At 37.4% G+C, this 12,329-nt stretch overlaps 1 protein-coding gene across 1 annotated transcript in view; it reads right to left on the bottom strand.

Moving 5' to 3' along the window:
* LOC136832080 (acetyl-coenzyme A synthetase 2-like, mitochondrial) overlaps positions 1-12,329 on the bottom strand; it is a 62,650-nt gene that overhangs the window by 19,762 nt on the left and 30,559 nt on the right. The window contains 2 exon segments of the mRNA XM_067092713.1: positions 6,408-6,504; positions 6,939-7,068. Coding sequence (XP_066948814.1) covers positions 6,408-6,504; positions 6,939-7,068 — 227 coding nt within the window.

Raw genomic sequence — 12,329 nt, 5'->3', positions numbered from 1 at the left:
ATTAATATGACTGGCGTATACAGGCAGGGTACTAATTAATATGACTGGCGTATACAGGCAGGGTACTAATTAATATGACTTTATATGCAGGCAGGGTACTAATTGATATGACTGGCGTATACAGGCAGGGTACTAATTAATATGACTGGTGTATACAGGCATTTACTAATTAATATGACTGCGGCGTATGCAGGCAGGGAACTAATTATTTATGACTGGCGTATGCAGGCAGGGGTACTAATTAATATTTTGGCGTATGCAGGCAGGGTACTAATTAATATGACTGGCGTATACAGGCAGGGTACTAATTAATATGACAGGCATATACAGGCAGGGTAGTAATTAATATGACTGGCGTATACAGGCAGGGTACTAATTAATATGACTGGCGTATACAGGCAGGGTACTGATTAACATGAGTGGAGTATGCAGACAGGGTAATGATCAATATGACTGGAGTCTGAAGAATACTTATTGATGTGAATAGAGCTTGCAGGGTACTTATTAAAAGGAGGAGATCTTGGAATGTGCTGATTGGTAAGAAGAGAGCTTGCAGGATAAACAGTATAAAACACGTAAAAAATGCGTCGAAGTTTCTTCGGCGCAATCGAGTTTTCTTTGCATCGTTTAGTCAAGGCCACCGAAAATAGATCTATCTTTCGGTGGTCTTGGTATAATGCTGTATGAGCCGCGGCACGATTACGGGTAACTTTAACCTTAAACAAAATAAAAACTACTGAGGCTAGAGGGCTGCAATTTGGTATGTTTGATGACTGGAGGGTGGATGATCAAAAATCAATTTTCAGCCCTCTAGCCTCAGTAGTTTTTAAGATATGAGGGCGCACAGAAAAAAGTGCGGGCAGAAAAGGTGCGGACGGCAGACAAAGCCGGCACAATAGTTTTCTTTTACAGAAAACTAAAAAGAAAGAAAAACTGATCGTCACAGAATGTCAATGAAAAATTACAAAACTAATTGATACTTTGAACATTTTTCAAAACCAAGTGATACCCAGAAGTTAATCCGGCATTCTCTTGCTAGGAAACCTCTTTTAAATATGCTAAAAGAGGATTTTTTATCGCTGTTTCTTTCATTTAAAAGAGAACTATCAAGAAGGTGATCCATAGCCAATATGTTTGTGTATTAAAAGGTACTAAGGATATGAATACTGACTTGTATGTTATCGTTTCATGGTGTTCAACTCACTTGTATGTTATCATTTCATAGTGTCCAGCTTACTTGTGAGTTATCATTTCATGGTGTCTTACTCACTTGTAATTTATCATTGCATGGTGTCCTATTCACTTGCATGTTATCATTTCATTGTGTCCTACTCACTTGCATGTTATCATTTCATGGTGTCGTACTCACTTGCATGTTATCATTTCATGGTGTCCTACTCACTTGCATGTTATCATCTCATGGTGTCTTACTCACTTGTAATTTATCATTTCATGGTGTCCTACTCGCTTGCACGTTATCATTTCATGGCGTCCTACTCACTTGTATGTTATCATTTCATGGCGTCCTACTCACTTGCATGTTGTCATTTCATAGCGTCCTACTCACTTGTATCTTATCATTTCATGGCGTCCTACTCACTTGTATGTTATCATTTCATGGCGTCCTACTCACTTGTATGTTGTCATTTCATGGTGTCCTACTCACTTGTATGTTATCATTGCATGGTGTCCTACTCACTTGTATGTTGCCATTGCATGGTGTCCTACTCACCTGTATGTTGTCATTGCATGGTGTCCTACTCACTTGCATGTTATCATTTCATGGCATCCTACTCACTTGTATGTTATCATTTCATGGCGTCCTACTCACTTGTATGTTGTCATTTCTTGGTGTCCTACTGACTTGTATGTTGTCATTTCCTGGTGTCCTACTCACTTGCATGTTATCATTTCATAGCGTCCTACTCACTTGTATGTTGTCATTTCATGGTGTCCTACTCACTTGTATGTTGTCATTGCATGATGTACTACTCACTTGTATGTTATCATTTCATGGTGTCCTACTCACTTGCATGCTATCATTTCATGGCGTCCTACTCACTTACATGTTAACATTTCATGGCATCCCACTCACTTGCATGTTATCATCTCATGGTGTCTCACTCACTTGTAATTTATCATTTCATGGTTCCTACTCTCTTGCATGTTATCATTTCATGGTGTCCTACTCACCTGCATGTTATCATTTCATGGTGTCCTACTCACTTGTATGTTATCATTGCACGGTGTCCTACTCACTTGTATGTTATAATTTCATGGTGTCCTACTCACTAGTATGTTATCATTTCATGGTGTCCTACTCACATGTATGTTATCATTTCATGGTGCCCTACTCACTTGCATGTTAACATTTCATGGTGTCCTACTCACTTGCATGTTATCATTTCATGGTGTCCTACTCACTTCCATGTTATCATTTCATGGCGTCCTACTCACGTGTATGTTGTCATTTTTATGGTGTCCTACTCACTTGTATGTTGTCATTGCATGATGTACTACTCACTTGTATGTCATCATTTCATGGTGTCCTACACACTTGCATGTTATTATTTCATGGCATCCTACTCACTTGCATGTTAACATTTCATGGTGTCCTACTCACTTGCATGTTATCATCTCATGGTATCTTACTCACTTGTAATTTATCATTTCATGGTGTCCTACTCACTTGCATGTTATCATTTCATGGTGTCCTATTCACTTGCATGTTAACATTTCATGGCGTCCTACTCACTTGCATGTGTCATCTCATGGTGTCTTACTCACTTGTAATCATTTCATGGTGTCCTATTCACTTGCATGTTATCATTTCATGGTGTCCTACTCACTTGTATGTTATCATTTCATGGTGTCCTACTCACTTGTATGTTGTCATTTCATGGCGTCCTACTCACTTGCAAGTTGACATTTCATGGCGTCCTACTCACTTGCATGTTGTCATTTCATGGCGTCCTACTCACTTGCATGTTGACATTTCATGGCGTCCTACTCACTTGCATGTTATCATTTCTTGGAGTCCTACTCACTTGCATGTTATCATTTCATGGTGTCCTACTCACTTGCATGTTAAAATTTCATGGTGTCCTACTCACTTGCATGTTATAATTTCATGGCATCCTACTCACTTGCATGTTATCATTTCATGGCATCCTACTTACTTGCATGTTAACATTTCATGGCGTCCTACTCACTTGCATGTTAACATTTCATGGTGTCCTACTCACTTGCATGTTAACATTTCATGGTGTCCTACTCACTTGCATGTTAACATTTCATGGCGTCCTACTCACTTGCATGTTATCATTTCATGGTGTCCTACTCACTTGCATGTTAACATTTCATGGCGTCCTACTCACTTGCATGTTATCATTTCATGGTGTCCTACTCACTTGCATGTTAACATTTCATGGTGTCCTACTCACTTGCATGTTAACATTTCATGGTGTCCTACTCACTTGCATGTTAACATTTCATGGCGTCCTACTCACTTGCATGTTAACATTTCATGGTGTCCTACTCACTTGCATGTTAACATTTCATGGTGTCCTACTCACTTGCATGTTAACATTTCATGGCGTCCTACTCACTTGCATGTTAACATTTCATATATTTCTACTCACTTGCATGTTAACATTTCATGGTGTCCTACTCACTTGCATGTTAAAATTTCATGGTGTCCTACTCACTTGCATGTTAACATTCCATGGTGTCCTACTCACTTACATGTTAACATTTCATGGCATCCTACTCACTTGCATGTTAACATTTCATGGTGTCCTACTCACTTGCATGTTAATATTTCATGGTGTCCTACTCACTTGCATGTTAACATTTCATGGCGTTCTACTCACTTGAATGTTAACATTTCATGGTGTCCTACTCACTTGCATGTTAACATTTCATGGTGTCCTACTCACTTGCATGTTAACATTTCATGGTGTCCTACTCACTTGCATGTTAACATTTCATGGCAGCGTTCTACTCACTTGCATGTTAACATTTCATATTGTCCTACTCACTTGCATGTTAACATTTCATGGCATCCTACTCATTGCATGTTAAGCATTTCTTGTATGTTAACATTTCATGGCGTCCTACTCACTTGCATGTTAACATTTCATGGTGTCCTACTCACTTGCATGTTAACATTTCGTGGCATCCTACTCACTTGCATGTTAACAATTCATGGTGTCCTACTCACTTGCATGTTAACATTTCATGGTGTCCTACTCACTTGCATGTTAACATTTCATGGTGTCCTACTCACCTCCATGTTATCATTTCATGGCGTCCTATTCATTTGTATGTTATCATTTCATGGCGTCCTACTCATTTGTATGTTAAAATTTCATGGTGTCCTACTCACTTGCATGTTATCATTTCATGGTGTCCTACTCCCTTGTATGTTATCATTTCATGGCGTCCTACTCACTTGCATGTTATCATTTCATGGTGTCCTACTCACTTGCATGTTAACATTTCATGGTTTCCTACTCATTTGCATGTTAGCATTTCATGGCGTCCTACTCACTTGCACGTTAGCATTTCATGGGAGGAAAGGGAGAGTTGGTGGTGGGAGAAAGACATTGTGAAAGTAGTAAAAGATAAGGAGGCAAAGAAAAGATGGGAAGAGTCACAGTCAGTGGAAGACAGAGATCGGTTCAGAGAGAAAAACAAGGTGTTGAAAAAGATGGTAGCCCAAGCTAAAGCAAAGTCATATGATGATGTGTATAATGAGCTGGGGACGAAGGAAGGATTAAATAAGATGATCAAGCTGTCAAAGGCTAGAAATAAGAGCACCAAAGATATCACACACTCAAACAAATAAAAGATCAAGATGGGGTAGTACTTAGAAAGGAGGAAGACATTGTGAAGAGATGGAAAGAATATTTCGAACAGCTGTTAAATGAAGAAAATAATAGACTAATAAGAGGGGATGGGCAGGTGACCATTGGCATGGTGATGAGGTTTTCTAAGCAAGAGGTGCTGGATGCACTGAAGAAGATGAAGAATGGGAAGGCAACCGGACCAGACATGATACCTGTGGAGGCATGGAAGGCATTAAGGGATTAAGGAGTGGATATACTTTACGATCTTATGATAAAGATCCTTGAGCAGGAAAAGATACCAAATGAGTGGCATGGGAGTATGCTGATCCCAATTTTCAAAGGGAGAGGAGATGTAAGATGCCAGACTAAGAGAAGAAGTAGAAATAGGTAAAGAGCAGATGGGATTTATGAAGGGAAGGGGAACAACAGATGGTATATTTTGTCTGAGACAACTAATGGAGAAATTCGGGGAAAAACAAAGGGACCTACATATGGTATTCACTGACCTTGAAAAGGCTTATGACCGAGTCCCCAGACAAGAGGTATGGAGGAGCCTGAGGGAGAGGATGGTGCCAGAGAAGTACGTGCGATTGATACAGGAGATGTCCCGGAATGTATTTACCAGAGTGAGGAGCAGTGTTGGGGAGACGGAAGGTTTTGAGGTGAGAGTACGTTATCATAGAGGAAGTAAGGGAGGCAGTACCTTGGAACATATTGTATGCAGATGATATTGTCCTGTGTGCAGAGAGCAGGGAAAATCTGGAAATGAAACTGGAAAGATGGAGAGAAGTACTGGAGGACAGAGGAATGAGAATAAGTAGATCTAAGACAGAATATATGTGTACCACCAATGATGGGGGTGATAGGGAAAATATTCAGCTTTGGGGAGAACCAATAAAGATAGTTGAAAATTTTAAGTATTTGGGATCCTTTGTTAATGCTGGAGGACGTATGGAAGAAGAAGTAAAACATCGGGTACAGGCAGGCTGGAACAACTGGAGAGCGGCCTCCGGAGTTCTTTGTGACAAAAGAGTACCGCTGAGGTTAAAAGGAAAATTTCATAAGACGGTGGTAAGAACAGCAATGATGTATGGCACGGAAACAGCAAGCTCGAGAAAGACAGAGGAGAAGAAGATGGATGTGGCAGAAATGAGAATGCTTAGGTGGATGGCTGGGGTGACGAGAGAGGATAGGATCCGAAATTATTACATTAGGGGGTCGACTAAGGTGGTGGAAATATCAGAGAAAGTGCAGGAGGGGAGGCTGAGATGGTATGGACACCTGTTGAGGAGAGATGAGGACCACGCTGGTAGGCATACTATGGGGATGGAGGTCCAGGGAAGAAGAAGAAGAGGAGACCAAGAAAGAGATGGAAGGACTGTGTGGGGAGACCTGCGTGAGAAGGAATTGATGAGGCAGAAGCACAGGATAGAAATAGATGGAAACGGCTCATCCGAAACGGCGACCCCATATAAAAATGGGAACAAGCTGGGAAGAAGAAGAATTTCATGGCGTCCTATTCACTTGTATGTTGTCATTGCATGGTGTCCTACTCACTTGTATGTTATCATTTCATGGTGTCCTGCCTCGTCTTTTTCCCAGATGAGGGCCACGCGGTCAGGATCCTTACGAGCGTGGCGATCCACACAGTTAACTGCAAAGTAAACAAGGCAAAGGTTGATGGAAAAAGGTGTACATGAGAGAAAAATATGATATATGGAGATATCAGGCAAGTATCAAAAAGTTTTGGCCGTTTTCATAAGAAGTGGTTCTAAGAAGCAAACTTATATTTGAGATTCCATAAAATTTTTTCCATATTTGTCATAATATATTATTCTTGTTTGGAAATTTGGAAAAATCCGTCATGCTGATATACACACTCACACACATTTATATTATATATATATATATATATATATATATATATATATATATATATATATATTTATATATGTATATGTATATATATATATATTTATATAACTATATATATATATATATATATATATATATATATATATATATATATATAATATATGCATACATATAAAACTTCCAGTCTCATCTAAATCGTTTTTGAAAGCATACCCGAGACGTTTAGCTGGCCGTCTGGAAACCATCTGAACAAGGCCTTCTCTCTGTCGTGATCAGCAACGACGGTGAAGTCTCGCATCCACTCCAGTCTGGTCCTTCCCAGCCTTCCCCAGAACTCCTCTGGCTTAGAAGAAGTAAAAAAAAAAAAAGGATTGGATGACGCCATTAAAGAAGGGAATAGTTCCGTTTGTCATCGAAAAATAATCTCATGGTAAAATAAGTAGGATGTATTTATGAATACAGAATCGATTAAGCTTTGCAATCAAGTAGAGCTGTTATCAACATACGGGATGTTATAATTTATGAAAGAAATATTATAACTAAGAAATAGTGTGCAATCAATAGAGAACAGAGAAGTACCATGAATTGTGTCATGAAATTATCATATATATATACTGTATATATGTATACATATATATATATATATATATATATATATATATATATATATATATATATTATATATATGTATATTTATTTTTACACACACACACACACACACACACATATATATATATATATATATATATATATATATATATATATATATATATATATATATATATATATAGGGCCATTTTGGCCAACGAGAAAGTTAATATAACAAAATGCCAATGGCGAATTTCTTTGCTTATACAAATTTACTAGGAAACCTTTCACCACTAAGTTAATCAACATTCCCAGTTCTTCATCTGACTCTAGGCATTAACAGTGAGTCACCAAATGTACCTGGCTAATTATCAATTACAAAGTCATATGGAACGATATATCCGGATAAAAGTGACTGACCAGTAAAAGCCAGACCAGCAGAACTCGCGAGAGGTAGTACAAAGGTGCCGAAGAAGACTGGCCGTTTAAGTGGGGAACTGCCCGTTTCAGAAATAATGACTCTAAAATTGTCAACATTTGGTCAGTAATGATTTTCTTAATTCATTTTTTATGCTATCACCTTGTTGTATATTTACTGTTCATGCTTTCACTAATGGTAACGTAAGTTGCCGTTAGTGAAATAGGCTAACATTGTTCAAATAATGGAATACTTATCCTTACGGTGCATCTACGCAGTAGCAAAACGTGGCAGAAATACGTCGGCAACTTACTGCACACACGTGACAAACAGGCTGAATACAAATCAACTACTTGCTGGCAGATCTAGCCAGAACTTTCAAACGACCATCCAGCATTTTCCAGAGGTTCGTTCTCCACTTATGGTCGTTGACTTGTTTTCAACATGTTTGTGATATGTATGCGATAAGTTGCGGACATGTTTTACTGCAATGTGGGCGCACAATTGCTTGCAGAAAATGTTAGCAGGCAGAACGGACTGTCATCTCAGTACACAAGGGTGTTGGCAAAATTAAAGGAAGAAGAAACTAAGGGAAATGAAACTTCATTTTCTTTGTCTTCCACCATTGCCTTCACCGATTTGTCATGAGTATGTGGACAAACTTCTTCATGCTGAGAGACCACCATTTTGCCCGTTTTGAAGGGCATAGATGTCATAAATCATTCCTGAGAAACTCGATTAAGGGAACTGATTGGTTTATGGTTACTGACACCGTTGTAATCAAGAGGAAATTTTTTTGAATGATATATATTTATATATATATATATATATATATATATATATATATATATATATATATATATATTTATATATATATATATATGTTGTGTGTGTGTGTGTGTGTGTGTTTGTGTATGTATGTATAAGAAGATAATGAAATTATGTACTTGACATAAACGAAAACATAAATGATATCAAAACCAGACAGGAAGATCTTGGAAATATTATTAATGCTGCTGAATAAGTTATAACTTCACCCGTTTTATGATTCTGGAGTGCTCAGTTTAAACTAATATCGAAACAGCTCATGTACAGAGAATGTCAGGCTGAATTTGTCCTATTAGTTTAAAGAAAATAGAGCTGCCACCTTGACTCAGAAGTAAAACTAATGCATGTGGTATACTGAAATACTATACTGAACGTAAGACAGCGTATGGTATATAGAGGTATGAGTAGGTCACTGAATTACTAATCTTATCAAACTGAAATACAACTCTCAGAAATGTTGAAAAAATGTATCTGCTCTCACAGTACAGCGCTGATATCTGAACCCTTTTTTTAAGCATTAGATAAACTACTGGGTCTTAAAGATATTCTCGCGATAATGACGAAATGAAGGAAGTACTGACAGATAATTTAAGTATTCGAAGAGTTTCTTCGATGTCATGGAATCTAGGTTACTGTGAACTTTGAAATATGTACTCTGTCACGTGCTACGGGCTAAAAACAAAGGTCAGTTGAACTTAACATCAGCGCTTAAAAGCTGTTGGGCAATGTGTTGATAAAGTGCGCTATAGCTTATAATAGAATATAGAATTTTGGCCAAAGGCCTAGCGCTGGAACCTATGAGGTCAATCAGCGCTGAAAGGGAAATTGACAGTAGAAAGGTTTGGAAGGTGTAACAGGAGGAAAACCTTGCAGTTGCACTGTGAAACAACTGTTAGGAGAGTATGGATAGCAAGATGGAAGAAAGACAATATGAACGGAGATACAGTAAAAAGAATGAAAGGGGTTGCAGCTAGGGTAAGAAGGGAAGCTGAAAAGAACTTTAAGCAACTGTAGCCTATAATAAACTTCTTTCTACTAGTAAAACAAAAATATTCATAAGGAGAACGAACTTTGGAACAGAATAGAGAGGAATCTAACGAGAAGCAAAAATGCTCTGATATTTCTTATTGTATGAAACACTAACTGGGACTCGATATTATTTAACAGACCACTTCATTACCTACACAGTTATTTGTTAATTTATAGCTAATTGTTAAATGCTAACTAACGGTGCTGTAATAATATTGAGAAACTCTGAGTTTGAGGAAAAACAATATTTTTCAGTAGCTTGATTGACCATCTTGGTCCTTGGATTTGAGGAAGTTTTTCATCTATGAATGCCTGGATGTGGATGGTATCGATCTTCTTTCCAGGGTACTAGGAAAGGAAGTTGGTTTGGTAAGTGATATCTATAAGATATATGAAGAAGATGGTCTCTCCAATAGATTTATATGGTTTTTAACTACTTTTTTGACCAGATTTGATTAAACAAATTGATTATTTTTAATGGGTAATAAAAACTTGGCGTTGAAATGTCTGTCAAAAGAAATTTTCAGTATAAAAAGGATTTCTTTTTTGGAACTGAATATTTTAAGAGTTGACTAGAGTTGCTGTAACAACAGTTTGTGAATTGAATAAACACGTTCAGCCTTTCCTTAACAAAGGATTTTATGCATTAAAACATTTGACGACCACTTCGTCTTCATAAGATTATCCTCAAAAACTTGCTACCAAGATGCCCAATGTTTGCTTACTGTAAGTATTTGAAGTATTCTCTCGAAAAGTGCGTCTAAATAACAACAGGAAGTGTTATTTATAAGGGTCACCAAAAAGTGAAAAGACATAAAGCCTGACATTTTTTCATATGTATACGGAAGAACGATTGACTTAAGTGACTACAGGCATGCGTGTAGCAGCTAATAAAAAGGACGCCACAGAATAGTTATGCAAATACCCACCAGGAAATAGATGCTTCACTTCTTGTTACTGTTTTTAACTCTTAATCCCTTTTTCTATCTGATAAGGACGATATCTCCCAAGATAAGGCTTTTCTGCTTAACTCTGACACGATGGCAGATAACAAGTGTTTCCCCTCCATACGCAGAATATTCAGTTATCGATTATCTCTTGATAGGTTATCTGTTATCAGAAGATGAAAATGGATGAAAGTATAATTTGCGTAACTCATTATCAGCATTATCATCATCATTATCAACTCCAACGCCGTGCGATGCAAGAGCATCAGTCAAATTCCGCTATTCTTGTCTTTCCTGTGCTTTGTCTTCCACGAATCTCCACAAATCTCCAACCTCTCTTTCTGGTGGGTCTGGTTCATCCAGCTTTTCTGGGACTCATACATATTTTATAACTAAATGACAAGACGTCTTACGCCAACGCTTTCTCTTACAGATTACGGATGATAAAAAATCAGAAAAAATGCTTCGATTCCCTTATCTGTTTTTAAAAAGTGGAACTACATCATTCGTACTGAACTGTGCGGTAGCAGATTTCTACGTATCTACTTCTACAGGAAACATTTGACAATACTCTCATATTTAAGTTTCATAACTTGGAAATGGAATTGGAATATAAGATTTAGGACTAAGGCCAAGCACTGGGACCTATAAGGTCATGCAGAGATGAAAATAATGTTAGAACAATTGTTAGCAGAGGGTGGAAAGACAGATAGAATATATAAAGAATATAAACGGAGGTACGGTAAAAGGAATGAAAGGAGTTGTGGCTAGGGGCCGGAGGGACGCTGCAAAGAACCTTATTAAGTAGTGCCTATAGTGCACTGTGCGAGGCACACTGACGGCACTAACCTCCCCTACGGGAATTTAAGTTCATAAAGAGGAACTTGAAAGAAAAGTTTCATTACAAATACATGAAACAGAAAAAAACTACATTTCACAGTATACTTTCATGCTTAACGCAAAGTTTTCTATACACGTACACAGAACTATACACACATACACAAATACACACTAACATACACAGCACATTAAAAACTCCTTTCGCCTTTCACGCTACCCCTAAATGAAGGGAGATCAATTTTCGATTAGATATGGTTATCGGAACTTGATTATAGAGGAACTGCGTGGCCTCCAAACAGGCAGTGTAATATAATTTTTTATTAACCCTTTCTTTATTTATTTCTCTCTTCTCTTCTCTCTCTCTTTCTCTCTCTCTCTCTCTCTCTGTTATTATAAATAAAGTGAGGGAAAACAACAGCCTATCACTTTGTCAATAATTCTGAAGTGGAGGAAGTAATTAATGTTTGAGCGTTCCATCAATACTATCATAAAATTTCAAAGCGAGAGAGAGAGAGAGAGAGAGAGAGAGAGAGAGAGAGAGAGAGAGAGAGAGAGAGAGAGAGAGAGTTTATCCAAAAGGTTTCTTTTGCATATATTCATTTACTATCTATCTTCAAAAAAACTTTAAACCTCCAAAGAGTAAGATTGTAATCAAATTCAATATTTTTCTGATATATAAATATATAAACAACAATACATAACAATTGTATATCTTCACAATAAACATATATATATATATATATATATATATATATATATATATATATATATATATATGTATGTGTGTGTGTTTATGTATATATCAGTTTCTGACTCACATCAGGATCAGAACCCAGGTCTTTCAAATGAAAGACCAGACAGACCATGACAACCAAGCCACACAAAAGTCATATAAGAAGTTTATTTTATGAGTACCACTGTACCTAAGGCAGTGTGTGTTGATTATTTCTATCG

This window comes from Macrobrachium rosenbergii, chromosome 49 (genome assembly GCF_040412425.1).
Source record: "Macrobrachium rosenbergii isolate ZJJX-2024 chromosome 49, ASM4041242v1, whole genome shotgun sequence".
NCBI classification, from domain to species: Eukaryota; Metazoa; Arthropoda; class Malacostraca; order Decapoda; family Palaemonidae; genus Macrobrachium; species Macrobrachium rosenbergii.
This window is presented reverse-complemented; position numbering and strand designations above follow the sequence as displayed.